The sequence below is a fragment of the Nannospalax galili genome, unplaced genomic scaffold (genome assembly GCF_000622305.1).
Source record: "Nannospalax galili isolate Female #2095 unplaced genomic scaffold, S.galili_v1.0 scaffold476, whole genome shotgun sequence".
Lineage (NCBI taxonomy): Eukaryota > Metazoa > Chordata > Mammalia > Rodentia > Spalacidae > Nannospalax > Nannospalax galili.
Window position 1 is genome coordinate 1411523 of NW_008338274.1, and position 19938 is coordinate 1431460.

At 43.2% G+C, this 19938-nt stretch overlaps 1 protein-coding gene and 1 pseudogene across 2 annotated transcripts in view; one reads left to right on the plus strand and one right to left on the minus strand.

Annotated features, from left to right (window-relative positions):
* Positions 1–19938, minus strand: part of Lyn (LYN proto-oncogene, Src family tyrosine kinase) — a 128230-nt gene that overhangs the window by 4184 nt on the left and 104108 nt on the right. For both annotated transcript variants that reach the window (XM_008833079.3, XM_008833078.3), the window contains exons 11-12: positions 10305–10458; positions 7540–7671 (exon numbers count right to left, since the gene is read on the minus strand). In XM_008833079.3, coding sequence (XP_008831301.1) covers positions 7540–7671; positions 10305–10458 — 286 coding nt within the window. The remainder of the gene's footprint in view (positions 1–7539; positions 7672–10304; positions 10459–19938) is intronic.
* On the plus strand, positions 1687–3415 carry LOC103734189 (annotated as a pseudogene).

The following is a 19938-nucleotide window of genomic DNA, read 5'->3' on the forward strand; positions in this document are numbered from 1 at the left end:
ATGGCACCAATTTGCAAAAGCAAAACTAGGTAAATGTGGTAAGTAAAAGCCAAAGCTTTAAAAAGGACATGGGGGCTAGGGAAAGGGCTCAGTTGATAAAGTGTTTCCTCAGAAGCATGAGGACCTGAGTTCAACCCCCAGAACTGACATAAAAAGCCAGGCATGTAGTGCACTCGTGTAATCCCAGCTCTGGGGAGGTGGAGACAAGCAGATCTCAGGGGTTTGCTGGCCACTCAGTCTACTTAGCCAGTTCCAGGCCGATGAGAGACTCTGTCTAAAAAAAGGCAGACAGAAGCTGAGGAATAAATAACACCTGATGTTATCCTCTGTCCCCACAAGCATTTGCATACATGTGCACCTGCATACACATGAATATGCACACACAAACACAAATGGATATTGGACTTGACTGACCTTTTAAATTAACCATGCCAGCCCAATCTTAACCCTCAAATGCAAACATCTAAAAAAACTATTTTTATTAAAAAAAAATACCTTGCCTACATTATCTCATGCTTTAAGGCCCTCTCCCCTTCACAGACTTTTTCCTCAGGGCACAGGTACTGAAGAGCTCTGCTGACTGCTCCTGTCTTAGAGGAGCTTTAGCTATTATTATTGTTGTTGTTTTTTGAGACAGGGTCTCACTCTCTCACTGTAGCCCCAGCTGTCCTGGAACTCACTGTGTAGAGCAGGCTGGCCTTGAACTCACAGAGATCCACCTGCCTCTGCCTCCCGAGGACTGTTTACCTAGTGAATTAATTTTCATCTATTTATTAAATATCACTTTCATGTATTTGTCCAACTGACCTTTCTCACTGGAAGATTTCACTTGATTCTCCTTGATCAGACAATGAGCAGATTTGCATCACTTTATTTGAAGTTTTGGTCTCCACAAAATTATGTGATTCTGCTCTGAGGAAATGTCTGTTTTTACTTCTGCTTGAAGTTCTAGGATGCTGGTAGGGGGTAACATCCATGATGGTGTAAACAGAAACAGGTCCTACACCCTTGGTTAGGAATATCTCTTTCACTTCCTTCCCTTAAGAATCCTTGGTACATAAAAGTTCTGAGTATGCCCACAGAAGGTAAACCTTTGTGGGGTCCCCTTAGCTTCTCTGCAGATACTTTCTTCCTTGCCTCCGTATGCTCTCTTAACTTTGAAGAACATAAGACTGGCATGCTCCACCCTGTATGGGGAATTTCACTTGATAAAAGATAGAAGAAAAGAATCTGAAGTCTATCTTTTTATGCATGAGGGAACCAACAAAATAAGCCAGAAGAACACAGGAGACAAACCTCAACCAGACACTAAGATTACACTTGGTAGTTGGTACTTAGCTTGTGACTAGGCTAAAGAATGCAAATAGCAGGGGCTGGAGAGATGGCTTGGCGGTTAAGAGCACTGACTGCTCTTGCAAAGGACCCAGCACCCACATGTCTGTCCATAACCCCTTTGCAGGGGAATCTGACACCCTCTTCTAATCTCAGAGGGCATTTACATGTAGGCAATACACTCATACACATAAAATAAAAATAATAAATAAAACATTGAAAAATGTAAATACCACTGTCTGGTACCTTCTTTATAAAGCCTGCTGTTCCATGCTGCATCCTTCATTTTTTCCATAGCCCTTACTACAGTCATCATGGGTCATGAGATAGCACTAAGCTCCGAGAGATGCAGAGATGACTAAAATGAGGTGCTGGTCCAATGGGAAAGAGGCCTTCACTGGCAAAGGTGGGGGTGGGGCTATCCCTTTTGAGCAGGAAATAGCAGAAACTACAAGTTGGTAAAGGAGTACAGGAAGGAAGGAAATGTGGGAGGTCAAGGATAAGGGAGAGGACCCAGCAGTGCTGTAGAACATTATAGTCCTTCAGACACAGGGCCTTCTCCGTATTGGCAGAGAGAAAAAGGACCAGAAATATGCTTTATAAGAAGGTGAGCTGCCTTTCCTAACTGAGAAGCACTGTGGTCAAGGCAGATGTTCAGAACAGGATGGATTTTTTTTTTTTTTTAACTCTGATTCACACATGGCTAGAAAAAGCCAGAAAAGACATGATGCCTCAGAACATTGTCATTTTTAAACCTTCTCTCTCTTTATACAAGTAAAGCAAAGAACCAATCAGAGATTCCTCTTTTCATCAAACTCGTGTACAACTACACCCATAATTATGGCTTTGAGAAAGAGAATGAGGGCCTGGAGAGATTGCTCAGTGGGTAAGAGCACTGGCTGCTCTTGCAGAGGACCTGGGACCCGGGCTCAAATCCCAGCACCCACATGGTGGCTAACAACCATCCATAACTCCAGTTCCAGGGAATCCCATGCCCTCCTGACCTCCACAGGCACTGCACAGCATGGGTACACTTACACACATGCAGGCAACATAAAAAATACATAAAATATATATTTTTAAAAAAGAGCCTCCACGGACCCCACTGTGCGACTTCGGTGGCATTCGCTGACCTTTTTCTAGAACTCAGTAGGCAAGGCAGCGACTTTTCCCAAGGCAGCTGAGTTAGGCAGCAAGAACACTGAGAACAAAGCCAGCCTGGCTTTTGCAAAACATCAGGGCTTGCTGGAGAAAAAGAGAGATTACAAACTTCGTGCAGATGACTACCATAAGAAACAAGGATTCCTCAGAGCTCTCCCAAAGAAGGCTCTTGAAAAAAATCCAGATGAATTCTACGATAAAGTGACCCGGGTTACGATCTGGGATGGAATTTATATTATTATTATTATTTTTATGTGTATGCATGTATTGCCTGCATGCAGGTAAGTGTACCCGAGTCGTGCAATGCCCGCGGAGGACAGAAGAGGCTGTCGGATCCCCTGAAACTGGGGTTACGGACAGTTGTTAGCTGCCATGTGGGTGCTGGGATTTGAACCCGGGTCTTCTGCAAGAACAACCAGTGTTCTTAACCGCTGAGCCATCTCTCCAGCCCCTGGAGTTCATATTATTAAGGAGATCAAGGAAGATGTAACACCAGAGCAGCCAAAGCCGATGAGGGCTCTGGATGTCAAGTATAAAGAAATGAAAAGGGTTACAGAAGCTAAGAAAATCGAAAGATTGAAATCAGTACTCCATCTGCTGGATTTCCAGGAGGAGAACAGAATAAACATCTTCTTTTTTGACACCAAAAAGGAAGTTGAACAATTTGATATGGCAACTCATTTGCAAACAGCCCCTGAGCTAGTCGACAGTGTCTTTAATAGACCCAGACCTTGAAGAAGGAAAAAGTGAAAGGAATTACATACACCAGACAGCGTTAAGTGGATAGCTAAAAAAGACAAAGGCTGTATGACTGCTTGACACAGCGGGCTGAACGGAGAAGAAATTATTTGTTATTGTACAGAAAATTCAAACATGAAAAGATCTTATGGCTAAAACTCAGAAGGCGAAGGTGAGACAGTAAGCTCCCCAGCTGATTACAAACTCCAGATCTGCCAAAAATGTTGAAGTGTTATATCTTCAGATTTCATTAGTTCAAATGGCCTGGTTTTCCTGTTTGTAACCGTGATTTGTTGCCATTCTGATATTTGATATCTTTCTACAAAAATCTTAAAGTCCTTTCCCCATATCACTGCTTCTGTATTATGAAAGCAGTCATTTATGTACGGCACTTAAAATTTTTTCATTGTAAAAGTCATAGAATCTCATTATAACAAAGTAGGAAATAGATGAATACATTTCTTATCCCAGTACTTAAGTAACAACAAATATTTATTGCACAGCAGGCGCCAGCACTGTGGAGGTAAACGACCTCTGAATGTTCTGGTTTACTTTTGCAATGGAAAGCTATGTATGCATCAGATTTTGTTTATATTTTTGTGTTTTCTCTTTCTAATTACAGCAAATTTTATACCCTAATCTTTAATGAAATCATTTGCTTATTTAAAAAATAAAAATAAAAAAGACGGAGAAATGAGGATCTTCTGCCTCCCCTCCCATTTCCCCCTGCAATTCACCCCAAAACCATGACAAGGAAAAAAGAAAACAAGAATAGAAACTTAAACTCCACTTTTGGTGAGGCTAAGAGCCATCTGGCAGTCAGGGGCACAAGTGGTCTGAGCCAAGGGGAAGAAAGTTTAACCAAAGCACCTACAGAGAGGGATAACAGGCAGGTCGGTCCATCCTGACACACTCTGGGAAGTCTCCAGTCAGAGTAGCCAGCACTCCTCAAGGGATGGAGAGGCCAATGAGCACAGATAGCATGGTACCCACATCCTGCCTGGCCATGCCTAGGTTAATGCTGGAAACATTGGGCATGGCTTGAATACGGTGTGTCCTCCTGAAACCCATGCTGAACACTGACTGCCACTGTGACAGTGTGTGGAGGTGGGTGCTGTAAGAGATGACTAGTTAAGAAGATTGAGAACTTTCTCAGGGGAGTGAGTTCTTGTTCTTCAAGATCACATTAGTCACCAGGAGGGAGTCGTTATGAAGCCAGGTGGCCCTCCTTAAGTGTGCATGAGCCCTTCTGCTTTTCCCTCACCGGAAACTGAGCAGGTATAGCACCAAATTCTTGGGGCCAAAATAAACCCTTTTCCTTTATATAATTAGCCAGTTTCAGGTATTCTGCTGTAATAACAGAAAAAGACCAAGACAAGATGAATGGAGAAAGCCCGTGCCCCTGTACCATCCCCTCCTCAAGGGAGTGAGGAAGGCAGACTGGGAGTGAGGAGAAAGGTCTAGCCCTGAACAGTGAGGCTCTGAGACACACACCATGCTGTGATGGCCTCTGAGGATGCAGTGCTGAGTGAACTATGTCAGACACAAAGGGCAGACACTATGCCATTCCATTTCTATAGTGGTCTGTGGAGTAGAAACTGGTAAGAGTGGTCATCCATGGGGTAGGGACTGTGTGGCTGGTGTAAAGGGACACATTTCCTTCTGCAGCTCTACAACACTTGCATTTGGGGCCATAGGAGCACATTTTTTTAATAACAAGTGAAATGCAAAGCTCCCACTCTCTTCAAAATTTAATACTATAATATTTAGAACTATTTAATAGTATAATATTTAGAATTTAGTATAATATTCATTTGCAAATACTACACTAAATAACCAAACTTCTTGCAAGTAGATTTCTTTGAAAAACATCAGCAGGTAGGGGCTTGGGTGGCAATTTCTCATTAAAACCCTTCTTGTAACACTTTTTTTGATGTACATATATTACTCTAGTAAGAATAACACAAAGAAATACCAATATAATTCCTTATCTATTACCTCTTTGTTATGCCTTTTAGTCTTTTTTCCTTTTGTACATGGCTTTCTTATTTCTTTCCATTCCCCTCCTTTCATCCCTTCTTACTTTGTAAAACTATGCACATGGCCTATTAAAGCAACTTAGAAAAACCTTAACATACCCAGCACTTTTGTAAGCAAAGAAGGTCTCCGATACCTCAGTGAGGAGGGCATTCTCTCCCACAGCAGCTTTATAACAGTGGCAGAAATGGCTCATTTTGACAGTGTTCATCAGGATTTATACAATCTATGAATCAAATTCTCTGAGTAACTAAGAACAATTCTACTGGTCATTCCTAATGTTGGCGGCACTTACGAATGTTGATGCAGACTTTCCAAAGGTCTCACACATCTCAGTCCCCATAAGACAAGCTGACTGGGAAATGGATGAGGCAGTGATTTCTGACTGGTTCTACAATATAGTATGTTCTGAGTCTCATCACTTTCCTATTAGGTCACACACACACACACACACACACAATTTTCCTCCATCCCAAATCTTTCCAAATCCTGCACATTAAGCATACTGGGCATGCAGCAGGAGAAGGTCTAGGAGGTATCTGGTCTCAGTTTAGAAGCAGCTCTGCCATTGGATAGGGCCCTGTCATTTTCTCAGGGCCTCGGAGAGCATGACTAAACATTACATGTGGAACATCATAGTGTTGCACATATTATTATATGAAACTATATGTTTATCAGGTACCATAAGCATACATATAAATAGGTGTACATATATAATGTTTTCATCTGTGTGAGTAAATTAAGATAGCTAAAACTATAAATGTAGTCTTAAATAAATGAGATATATAAATTTAGACGTGGCCGATTATAATTCGTTTTCCTGCTTTACAGCAGTGTTAAATCAGTTGCGGGGGGCAGGTGTGGTGGTACACACTGTTGATCCCAGCACTTGGGAGGCAGAGGTAGGCAGATCTCTGAGACACTGAGGCCAGCCTGGTCTACATAGTGAGTTCCAGTCAGTTGGGGCTACAGGGAAAACCTACTTCAAAAAGACAAAAACAAACAAACAAACAAACAGCCCAGAACAGAAACAAGAATTGGCACTGGGAGCAGGGGCAGTTAGAATATAAACACTGGCACAAGAGGGATTTCCTGGGACATCATCCGAAGTTCCTCACTCCCAGCTGGGCCCTAGCTCCCTTATTCCAGAACCTCTGGTCTCATAAGAAGATCCATGGCCTATTCTGCCACCCTGGCCTCTACTTTCTCATCCACAGTACAGAGAATATCTTGGCCTAGGTGAGGTAGTCATTCATTTATTCATTCATGTATTCACTCATCGAATATCCATTAAGGCCCAAGCCACACTGGCTTCCTACTCCTGTGGCCCAAGTCTAGGTGCTGGCTGTTCCCACTATGGGATGCTCAGAATCCAATGGTTCTTTCCCTCATACCTTTGAGTTCCTACTACTACCAGGACCATTGGGTAAAGACAGCAGCTCCCTTACCCACACTTGCACCTTCTAGCTCCTAAGCCCTCCATGTACTCTCCCCAGCATCCCTAACCACCACCGCATAAACCCAACATTTATCTGTTAGCCATCACTCTCTCCCACACAGGGCGGGAATGAGATCCTGCATCCTTCTGGTCTTGAAGAATAATACTTCACATGATCAGGTACTTTTTAATGAAGGAATGACTTAAAAACTTTAATGATTCAATTTTAATTCATCTTAACACAGATTTTACTGAAAGACACTAACAAGAAAAGGAAAATTCAGGAGGGATCCCTCGTCACTTCAGAACAGACACTAGGGGAAGTCAGGGCTGGTAGAACCTGGCTCAGTGGGCTTCAGGTCCAGATAATGAACAGTATCCATAATGACATCCTAAGTTAAAGATCAGAAGGACTGTTCAGTGATAAGCAGCAGCCAATATTCCTGAAGAGGGAGATCCCACCACCCTTACTATAGAACTCAGTTCTCATAAGAAGCAGAAGACACTGGAGACCCTTTCTCCTGTCTGTTTTCTGCCCCACCAAGGGACCTGGCTTGGAGGAGGGGCATTTGTGTCTAACCTGTCTTACCTCAACACCCACAGCAATGCTAGGCACACATTAGGCCGTATGTGGCATAATTAATTAGTGAAGGAATGGTAAAATAAAAAGACAGGGAAGCATCTATGCATCAAAAATTTTTGCAAACACAGTGAACTCGAATTCTGGTAGAAGCACTTGTTTTTGTATAGATGGGGATATTTCACTTTTTAAATGCAACTTGATTCTTTCCTTACACAGGCCACTTGAATGGAAAGAAGGAAAGCAGCGATACCTGGGTAAGGAATCTTCCCATAGGTGACTATTTCATACAGGAGAATTCCAAAGGACCACACGTCGGACTTGATAGTGAAGCAGCCAAAGTTGATGGCCTCTGGAGCTGTCCACTTGATAGGGAACTTGGCACCTGAGGAGGAAGATGCATGGCTCTTACTCAGGAATCTGGGCTCAAGCGAAGAGGTCATGGATATGGGACACACTTTTTTCTTTTCCTTTTTTTTTTTTAAGTCAAATAATTTGCTTTGAATAGGTAATATACATACGCAGTCAAAACAGAAATGGTACCAAACGTCATCCAAACATGTCTGCCTCCCTCTCCTGCTTCCCCTTTGGGTCCTCTCTTCCTTAGAAGCAGTTTCTGCTGTAACCTCTTAGGGTATTATAAGTAGCCTAATTTTAAACAAAAAAGAACATGACACAACATAAACACATTTACTCTGTGTGCATGTTTGCCCCTCAAACCAGACTCTAAGCATAGATCTTTGGTGTTCAAACTTCATCTGGAGCTGGGCACCTTGGCATGTACCTGTAGTCTCAGCTACTCAGGAAGCAGAGGCAGAAGGATCTCTTGAGCCCAGGAGTTTAAAACTAACCTGGACAAAAGAGCAAGATCCCATCTCAAAAAAGAACAAAACAAAAAATAAAACAAAGCAACACCTCCCCCAAACCAAAAATAAAAATAAAAATTTAAAACCATATTTTCTTTAATGAGTCCATTTTAAATGTATTGTTTCTCATTTAAATTTACCTATTTAATTTTTGGTGCTGGGGATCAGACTCAGATCCTCATGAGTGCTAAACACAAACTACCACTGAACTATTCCCACAGTCGGAATACAAATATATTTTTGTTTTATTTTGTTTTTCTGAGACAGCATCTCACTATGTAGCCTTGGCTGGCCTGGAACTCTCTATGTAGACCAGGCTGGCCTTGAACTCACAGAGATCCACCTGCCTCTGCTGCAAAAGTTCAGGGACTAAAGGCGTGTGCTATCACACCTGGCTAAGTATCTTTTAATATGCATGCTTTTGTGGACAAATAGTACTAAGCCTATGCCAAAGATAAATTATGTTAAGTGGTCAAGACTGAAAACGTTTATCTACTTAGAATGAGACAGCAAGAGAACAAGGTTTCCATGAGTTGCTGATAAGGTCGAGGGACAAGGGGCAGGTAGATGCTCCAGCATCCTGGAACTGCTGGGGTTCCTACCAACTACTTAAAAACACTGCCTTTTCGATGTCTTTGCTAGAGATTTCTTTGCAGTGCCTTACCAAAATTGGAAGTGTCAATAAAGGCAGTTGTGCAACAGCTGTTGTGCTGGCTGGCATCGCCACCCCCTTCATCAGCCCCTGCATGACCTGGAGCAGAAACACACAGGACGGCCCGCAGGGAGGGAGGGTGGAGGCACAGTGGGTGGCAACTAGGCTCTGGGACAGTCTCGGCTTTGCTGTTTTTGGCTTGGTGTGATCCTAGCGAGACCCTTGGTGTCTTTATGCCTTTCTGGTATTTTTATCTACCCACTGGGGAAATGCAGGAAACTCCACGTACTGCAGTGAGGGCAGGTGGGCCACAGTCTGCATTTGGCACACTGTAAATTCTAAAGGCAGGGAGCACTGTTACCATCTTAAGATAAGCTAGCAGTTGGCTTACTGTTTAACCTGGATACCAAGCTTGTCATGCATATGCCCATGGTGTCTGGAAGGAGTATGGCTATTTTTGTAAGATCTAGGCTTGGCAGTATCAACAAAATGAGTGAAATAAATTCTAGCTCATGTACTCAGAGGCTGGATTCCCTCTTTGAATCCTGGCTCAACCATTTACAGAGGGTGGTTTCAGGAAACTCCGAGTTTTCTCTTCTATAATACACAGCACAGAATGAATGTCAAAGAATCTGCTCTATAGTTAAGCACACACATTTAATTACTTGAGTGAAGATATTCACCTTATAGGACAGACAAAGAATGTTGATTTTTGTTTGATTTCACTTTGTATTACTTTGTTTAACTGAAGCATGGCTGTAAGCGAGGTGGCACACACCTGTAATCCCAGCACTTGGGAGTCTGAGGCAGTAGGATTGAGGGTTTGAAGGCAGCCTGGGCTACATACCAAAACCCTGTCTTGAAACTTGTGCTGTAGCTCAGACATCGAGCACTTGCCTGACATGCATGATACCCTACATTCAATCCCCACTACTGCTCAAAACAAAAAACAGCAAACAACCAAACAAACACCCAAAGCAAGCCCTATCTCAAACTACAACAGCAACAAATAAATAAAATAAAGATAGTACTTATGAACCTTGTATAAATTTCAAGTGCAGTTAACTAAAAGAGCACTTAAAAAATAAATACAATGAACAGATAATTATGAGACAATTATGGTATATCTTGAATAGTATACTAAATGCTTTTTTTTTTCAAAATAATGATTTTTTAAATTTCTTTATTAAAAAATAAAAGAAATAAAAACGAGACACCATGAAAACAAAGATTTCTTGTTATTTAGTTCTTTGAGTTGTTTGTACTTCTAGATTCGTCCGTCAGGTGATCAGCTAGCACAGATTTTCCTCCATCTGCAGGCTGTCTAATCATACATGCAGAGCTGGTTGGAAAGTAGAAACTGTCTACGGGGTGAATGGGAGGGCAAGGGTGAGCAAGGGGAAAGGGATGGAAGCACGAATGGGATGGAAACTGATCAAAGTACATTCTATACTTGCGTGAAAAGGCGCTTATGTGACCAAGAGGGCCGCCAGCACGTACCTTCCCTTGCAGTGTACTCGTTGTCTTCGATGACTCTCGCAAGGCCAAAATCTGCAATCTTGCACATGAGTGACTCAGAGACCAGGACGTTAGCTGCTCGCAGGTCTCGGTGAATATAGTTCTTCCGCTCGATGTACGCCATGCCCTCTGCAATCTGTGAACAGAAATGGGCTCAGGTTTGTACGTGGAGTAGGCTGTTGTGGTGGGCTATCAACAAAAACTTACAAACTGGAGTTCTTGAGAACTTTTCACGTGTATTATTCTAGTTGTTCAAGTTTTAGATAGGGATAAAATCACTGTTTGAAAAGTCCTTTCTAAAACAGATGCCCCAATGAATCTCTAATGATGGCAACTTTAAAACAAATATTTTATTTCTAATTACGTGTGTGTGTGTGTGTGTGTGTGTGTCCATGAATGTACTGCCTTCAGAGGCCAGAAGAGGGCACCAGATCCCCTAGAGCTGGAGGCACAAACCACTGTGAGCCCTCTGATGTGGGTACTGGGAACTGAACTTAAGTCCTCTGTAAGAGCAGTATGTCTTATTAGCTGCTCAACCCCATGGCAACTTAAAATAACAGTACATGTCAACATTTGTTAACGTGTGGACGCTGTCATGCTGATATGCATATGTCATTATCTCTGCCTCTTAATGAGAAAACAAATGCTATGGTCTGGATGTCTTTGTCTCCCAAACTCAGATGCTCTGAGCACTGTCCCTCAGGATGCCCAAGACACACCTGACAACCAAACATGATTGTGGGGAAGAATGGAGGGTTCAGACAGTAACACAGGAGAAGCAATGTGCCCAGCTCCAAAACCACGTTCAAAGATGGCACTGTCAGCTGACACAGTTAGGGGTGAGGAAAGGGGTGAGGACAGGAGAGGGAGAAAAGGGGAAGAAAGAACTGTTCATTTGTAAGAAGTGAGAGGAGAGCCCATCTAATTAGGACTCCTCCAAAGCAGAATGAATCAACTCTAGACTCTGTTGGAGCTCAGCTGGGAGGGCCTGACTTTCCCCAGCAGCATCCTCATCCTTACTTCAAAATGCAAGCCCCATCCGGAATCCAGGAAAGGGACAGCTCCTTAGCACCTGGCCTGCCTTCCACTCAGGAGCCTTCTGATTCCTCTTCTGGAATTTCTCTTCCCCGTCCTACAGTGCAGGTTTGTACAAACACCATTTGCAGTTGGTCACTGGCTGTAGCTTTGCACTTATTTTTATGTTGTTCAGTGTGCTTACTGTTGTCAGGGCAATTAGATGATAAATACATAAGGCAAAAGCCACACATATCTTTTCTAGTCTCACTTGTATCTAGTGGAACCTTTGCTGCTGTTACCTTCATTGCTGCTACCAAACCCCTTCAGAAAATGTGCTGGGGTTTTAATATTAACACCACCAGGAAGCTAGTTGCTAGCACATAGCTGTAGGAATTTGGCAGGTGCCATTTCTGTGGTGACAAAAACCTTGATAGACTAGTCAGTGTGTCCCACATCTACTTCAAAGTCTGGTCAACCCAGAATTGCACTTCTGATGGGCACCAAGGAACACTGTCCAAAGGCTTTAACACTGCTGCCAAGTCCTATAGGACCTGGCTGTGCTTCATCCGCCCACTTCCTGACCGTGACCACAGTTCTGCTCTCTTGGCTTCCACCCTCAGCTTCTATGTGGAGCAATCACTCCCCTCTCACTTGCCCTGTTCACTCTGCAGGTCTCTGCTGAGAGGCCACTCCACCGAAAGCGTAGCGAACACACCACCTTCTCCCAGGACTGGGTCCCCATGGCACCCTGCTCTCCCACCACTCGCCTGTGCATGACTGCTCCAAGAGTGAACTGCATGTGCTTCTGGCAACCAGCTCTGGGAATAGTTCAAAGCACAATGACAGGGGAACCTGTCCTTGTAAGGCATCTTACAAGTGTGACAATTGGTAAGCAGATCAGAAACCAGATGGTGACAAAAGGAAAAGGTGAGGCAGATCTGGACAGCAGTGACTGAGGGCCCTCTGCACTCCCCCACTACCACCTGCCCTTGGCACTTAGGAAATGCGCCAGCCTTATCTGTAAAATATTCAAAATAGCCTTAACCAGGAGCCCACACATAGCGGGTATTAATGAGAGCCAGGGTGAGGACAGAACATGCTAGAATGTGTGACTTCCTGTACAAGGCTCTGCACCCAGACAAGAGGGGCATGGTGTGGAGGCAGAGGGAGTTGGTGGGCCTGCTCATTCTAAAGTGTCATGGCACACCTGAAATGGCAGCGGCTGGAGGGTGGGGGGCAGCACACCAACCTCAACCAGGCTTACTGGAGAGGAACACTAAGGCCGGGGCAAGTAGAGCATGAAGATCAGCACTGGGGGTGCGTAGAACGGGGATATGCTGCTGTAATTTGATGAAACAAATGTTTGGGCTTTGGGAGACAGAGCGAGACATCTTGCAGAAGTGATCCCAAACTGGTTCCAGAGCCCAGAGGTGACACAAACAGCTTGAGGGGGCATTACTGACACTGTCTGAGCCCTTTTGAAATCTTGTGTCTCAGATACTTACCCAGCTAACATACCAATCATTATCTAGAAACTGGGCCAGGAACCCAAAGAAACTAAAGCTGGCTGAAATCCCAGCTTTGGCCCGAACTGCAGTTAACCAGCAACCTGTGTGAGGCACATGTATGTGGTGGTGCAGACAAGGCCTCCACGTGTGGCAGCATGGGCTCAGACCACATTCATGCTTGGCGATAGGTTTCCATGGTTGGCTCATTCTAAGAGCATTCCAGGAGCCTGCTAGGAAGGCTCTTCCTGCACCTGCATAAGTCTGAATGCATTTTTAAAAGTGATTCTCTGAAACAGTAACAGTCTTAAACAAATCTTGTTTACTTTGGCTTTCTATTCCCACCCCCTGCCAGGGTGCTTTATGGAGCTCAGCTTCCAAACAATAATAAGAGTATTATCGTGACAAGATTGCAAACAATAGCTCTAGCTGAGTTGAGTAAATAATAGATACGGTAGCAAAATGAAGGCCACGGATTTGTCTATCAAACACAATGATCACAACTCTCCTCTTATGTAAAACTAGTTCCTTTTCTTTATCCCCATCTGTACTACGCTGTACTTTCTTGGCTTCTTTTTTAAAAACCTTAATTTTTTTTCTCTTGTATTTACTTTGGCTGAAACAAATCTGGCTGTATTTCATAATAGGTGGAAGAAACCAGAGCCGGCTCCAGCTAGTCGAGTCTAGGATGGACCTTCATTCACTGGAAACCTTCTTCCTCCCTCAGGCCCACTTAACATTCATCACTGCAGAAAGAACTGTCATATAAATACATCAAACCAAGGCCCTGCTGACCCTGGAGACCCTAGGAAGGAAGGGCGCAAGCCTCCCAGTCCTTACATTCCCCAAATTCAGAAAGCTGCTGGTGTGGCAGTTATTTGGAGACTGTTAAGTCTAGTGAGAAAAGGATCTGTTTATTTAGGAGATGGTTTCCCTGTTGTGTTTAGATACTTTACTATAATGATGATGGTAGGTAATTAGGTAGATAGACACCAATAACCACTACTTTTCCCTAATTAAGCACTGATTGTGTTTTATATCCTTTATTAGCTAATTCATGCTCCACCTTAATTATAAATGCCTTCACTGGCAGATTTTACCTTCACTGAGCAGATGCAAGTGAGGCTTAGAGAAGCTAAAGATCTTACAAAAAACCAGAGGGAGCCAGGATTACAGAAGGTGCATCTGACCTCACAGTTCAGCTCCAGAATGTGCAGTTCAGTACTAATTGATAACTAGATAGGCAACTAGAGGCTTCTGATGCCCAGAGTGTTCATGGAGATAAAACTTAACTGAAAACGGAAGAAAAAACTTAAATTTCCTGCCAGAATTCATTCAGAAAGAGGTAAAATTCTCCCCAGGCAAGTTCAGGATACCGGTCTCAGGAAGCACACAGAAACCTTGGTTTGTGTTGTCTCTGCCTAGAATATTATTTCTCATCCCCCTCCATTAATCATTCCCTTAGCAAGAAAATTTCAATTAGATTTTAACTTTAAAGTAAAATGGGAGCAGAGGGCATAGTCAACAGGCAGAGCCTTTGTCTGGCATGAGCTCAGTTTCTAGCACTGCAAAGATGATAATGAAATAATTCTAGAAGTTAGTTTATTCTTAATGAGAGAATTTAAATATAAAGGAATATGATTATATTAGGTAAGTTTAAACTCTGCAGAGCAGGACAAAAACTATTTTATTATAGCTAAACCCCAAAGAGCCAGTTTTTGCTGTCTTGGGGAAGATGGTTGGAATGTGTGCCCCCAAATTCATACTGAACTGCAAACTCCAAAGCAACAGTGTTTAGGAAGTGACAGGGTCATAAGGCTCCTCTGTCAGGAATGGGATCAAGGCCTTCAGGAAAGATACATCACAGGGCCCCCTTGTTTGCGCTTTTGCCTTCTGCCTTATGAGCACCCAGCAGGGTGATCTTCCCAAGCTGAATGCAAGCACCTTGATCTTGAATTCCCAACCTCCAAAACTATGACAAATAAATTGCTTTTCTTTATAAATTACCCAGTTTATGGTATTTTGTTATAGCAGCACTAACAGACTAAGAACATGGTCTAGAAAAAGCTAAATGGAACAAAGATAGTGTAAATCAATGCTCTATGAAAAAATATAGATCATAAGGTATTATTAGCTAAAATGGGGTCAGAAAGAAAACAAGTAGGCAAAATTTAGCAAGGAAATACCCATTCATCCAGATATCCCTTTGTATCATAAAAAAAGAAATAGCTGTCCTTTCCTGTGGAACTTTGATAAGGCCAAAAGGAAATTACTTACTCAGAGTCATGCCATGGGTTCATGCTACAGTTTGGAGGGGAATTTAATTTCCCTTCAGTGCTTTATGGAGCTAAACTGCCAACCTTTAAGCTAGCATTGGTTAACTTTGGCTGTGTGTGGAAATCATAGGGGGAAATTTTAACACATTGTCATTCTCTGACCTTAACCAACTAAGTTTAAATTGACAAAGGTGGGTCCTCCCCAAGGGATCCTGATGGGCAACCCAGGTTGAGAGCCTCTCATGGTAGGAAGTGTGGTTCTGAACCAGCATGTTCAATTTGAGAAGCACAATACTAGATTGCATGTTTGGAGTCTTAGGCTATTTCAGGATTCAATTCTGAGGTAGATTTGAAAAAAATCTTGGTCTCAAAATGCTTGGGGAGGAGGTCTGACAAAACTACTTAAGGGCCAGAGAGAGAAACACAGTCTCCTAGAGTCTAAGCTAGGAGAAGAGAAGTCAAAAGGATGTTGGAGAAATAAGGTGGCAGGAGATGAGGTGTTCCTGACACCTTAACGGAATTCCTTCTCCAGAAACAGCTTTGCAACAGGTGTCTGGATGTCCTGTTTTTCTTGCAACTTAGGAAGCAGGACTCCATGAGCCTCACAGCTCAGAGGCAGGGCACATGAACTCAGGACCCCAGTGCCTCTTCCTCGGTGTTATGTTTCTAGGACTCTGGTCTTTGGTTAGAGGTTTGGGGAAACTGATTCAATCCTTTGGTTCTAAATCTGGGCCACACAGCATCACAATGCCAGTGTTGTACAAACACAAAAAAACTCCCAACTTTCTAAGCCACCTGCTGAAGAACTCACTTGAAATGTCTCTTGCCTTTCTGTGCTAACGTCTGTCTCAAACAGTCTGTGTGTGAAGCTACCAGAAATGTGAAATAAAACAATCCCTGCTGACCTCCAGTGAGAACGACCATGCAGGAAGACAGAGCTAGTGAGGCTGCCATGCTCTGGGTTCGATGTTAGCTGATGCTGAGATGTGTTTGTACTTCTGTGTCCCCCAGTCAATTAGCATGGCTCGTATTTTTAGTTCCTCTTTTTGTACGTTCAGTGAAAATAATGACATTTGTTCTCTTTGATGTTTGGGTTCAATTTTTTTTTTTTTAATGTGGTTTACTGACCAAAGTGATAAGGAAGCCCATAGAGGTACAAGATGACCATACTCCGTGTGCAGCAAAGGGACTGTTACTGAAAGTGCTTATGACTGAATAAATGGACGCAGAATACGCCCTTGTGGAGCTTACTGCTGTTCCTGGAGGAAGCACAGGGTTATTGGGCAAGACTGTAAACCATGAACCACAGGTCTACCAGCCAGCAGCCCACCCAGAGAGGCAATGCCCTGGAAAAATCTCAGGCATAGAAGATCCTTCCTGAGGTAAAGGGAAACCTTGTCTTGTTAGGGACTAAACAGACGTCCAGTCTCAGAAATGTGAATTCTGCCCTGGTGAGGCTTCAGGGGTGGTCTCTTCATCATTCACCAATCAGCTGAACTTCCTCAATCAACAGTCAATCAGCCAAAGAGATTCACCCATCAGTTGAACTTCCTCCACCACCAATCGCTGAACAGCCTGCACTTCTACAACCACAGCCCAGAGGCACAGTTCTGACCAAACACACAGGTTTGACACCAGAGCCTAAGAAAGAGGTGCTATTCCCTAACAAAGAGCAGGAGGTCAAGTCTTGGAGAAGTTCTGATGTGCCTAGGGAGGCCAGGATTTGAATCCACGTCTAGTACGATCTCCTGTGTGCTTTTTTCTTCTTTTTTGGGGGCAGGGTCTTTTGAGGTAGGGTCTCACTAGGTAGTCCTGGCTGGTCTGGAATGCTGTGTAGAAAGAGGATGACTAGATAACTAAAACCCCGACCAAGGCAAAAATCTGCAATCTGTCAGACTACCTTGGTAGTTCAGGGTGAGGCAGAGTCTGGCACATACACAGAGCAATTCAAAGATGACTGCTGGGCGTTTCTGTGGCTGATCAGAATGTAACCACCCAACACTGCAAAAGGAGCCACAACACCTAAAAATGAAGCTCCCGATGACCACTGTTCTAGTTCTATATCCCTGAATTTGACAATTCAAAGTATTCAACTTGTTCTTTCATTTAGATTATCTTCAAAGTTCATCTATATTGTAACACGTATCAGCTTTCCTTCTTCTTGCTGACCTAATAATGTTCCATAGAGCTTTGTTTATCCATTCAACCATCAACGGACATTTGGGTTGCTACTGCAAATATTGCTGCTCTAAATATGGATGTACAAATATCGTCCAAGTCTCTGCTTTCATGTCTTGTGTTATGTGTGAGTGCTCATGTGTGTATGCTCATATGTGTGGGTACATGTGTGCATGTGTGTATGAAGAGCCAGAGATGAATCTCAGGTGTCATTCTTCAGGAGCTGTTTACTCTATTTGTGAGACAATGATCTGCAGCTCTCCAAGTAGGCAAGGCTGCCTAGCTAGCCATGGGGGTCTTCTGTCTCAGCTCCTTCCTCACTGGGCTCCTGCACCTGACCTTTTTTATATGCGTTCTGGAGATCAAACACTTGCTTTCGTTTTTTAGAAAGAAAATTGTTGGAACATGTAATAATTCCATTTTTACTTTTCTTTTTGAAAACCTGCTGTTTTGCACAGGAATTGCACCATGCTGCACTCTCAACAGTGCAGAACTCACTGGCAGTTCTAACTTTCTGGTTTTGTTTACACTATTCATCCCACTGCGAGCTAGCCAAGTGTGGTGGGATTGTTTTGTTTTTTGTAAAGAAAAGTCTTAGAAAATTAGCTAACAATTTATTTCTCTTCCTTCTCCTCCTCCTCTTCCTTCTCCTCCTCCTCTTCCTCCTTCTCTCTCTCTCTCTGATGTGATGATCCCTTTTTCGTAGGAACCTATTAATTTACATATGGTCACTTGGTGACCGACAAAACTTGCAAATAAACCTGCCATGGTGTTATAGGTAGTTGGGGGTTATCAGGGAGGAAACAGGTGGAATACCAGTAACATCTCAGACTTCAGCAGTTGGGACCACATATCAAAGATTTGAAATGACTTATCTAATACTTATTATAGTGAGCATATTATTATTTTCTGAATCATTTCTGTGTGTACATCACTGCTGGTATGGAACCCAGGGCCCTGTATATGCTAAGCATGTGCTCTGCCACTTATACCTCAGTCCCTGTACTATTTTTAATAAAAAAGAAGAATGAAATAAGGATCTGGTTGTAACAGTGAAATAATAAACACTAGAGCTGATCTTTGAGAACCCAGGGACAGGTTGGTAGGAGGCTATAAGTGGGCACAGCCCAGCCCACACTAGCTGTGATGGGCCTGGTGCCTATGCAGGTTGGCGCCCTGGTTTTATTGAAAGCAGTGTGTCACTTCTGTAAACCCAGGATGGGGCAGAAAGTGAAAGGCATACTGGAAAACTCTTTCCCAGCTACATCAACAGTGGAAATGCCCTATTCCCAATATGTGGCTAATGAGCCCCGATCACTCAGAAACAAGGAGGCAAACAAGAATCCAGCAAGGAAACAAGAGAAAAGCCCTTGTCTGGGACACATGCACTTCTGCGGGCCACAGGTGTGTGTGATCAGCTAAGGAGACTGTCCCTGCTATGGAATGTCAACTGACCCAACAGGTGACTCCAGACATTTCCAGGTGAATGCTAAAGTGCTCAATGGAAAGGAGCTGTGACTGTCAAGAGACTAAGACTCTCTCCTCCCTTCCTGTTCTCTGGTCCTGAGCATCTGTGGTAAGGAATACACTGAGATAAGCAAGGAGTGTGTGTGGAGACACCCTGCACCATTGCTGCAGCAGTGGAGAACTGGAGAGGATCTAAGGGCCTGTCTCTAAAGAAATGCTGAAGACATGGTGACACATGCACAGAACAGAACTATTACAGTAGCACTGTAATAGACAAATACATGTCTGCAGAACCGTTAGTAAAGTGAAGAGTCTACACTGTCCACTTAAGAATCTACTAATGTAATTAGCATATAGAATATGAGTCTACTATGTGATTTAAAACTTAACAAAGGATCGGTGTCAGGGAGCTAGAGAAGAGATGTTCAAGAGATGATTCAAAAATCTCCAGAAAAAACTGCCAGCAATAAACAGAGGAAAAGATCTTTGACCTTGTACACAGTGAAGAAACACAAAATTCTAATAATGAAATAAGAAATTAGATGTGGGGATGGAGAGATGGTTTGGTGGTTAAGAGCACTTGCTGTTCTTGCAGAGGTCCCAGGTTCTGGTCCCAAAGTCCACATGGTGGCTAAAAACAACCTGTAACTCCAGCCCCAGGGGATCTGATACCCTCTTCAAGCCTCTTTGGGCACTGCACATAGGTGGTGCACATACATACACACAAACACACATGCACCTACACATAAAATACATTTAAAAACAGAAATTACACTTGTTGGATTGGATTAGAGAGTGACAGCAACACTAAGTTTAGGCAAGAGACTAAATAAAAATATCTTTCCACATTTTCAAGACTTTTAGGAACAACTACCAAAATTTAAAATGAATATGCACTTTGGGAATGGTAGACTGACACTCAAGGATTTATCCTTCAAACATACTTCAAAAAACCCAAATCAAAACTGAGCACAAGGGCTGGAGAGATGGCTCAGTGGTTGCGAACACTGGTTGTTCTTGCAGAAGACCCGGGTTCGAATCCCAGCACCCACATGGCAGCTAACAACTGTCCCTAACTCCAGTCCCAGGGGATCTGACAGACTCTTCTGTCCTCCACAGGCGTTTGCATGACACGGGTGCACTTACCTACATGCAGGCAATACACACATACAC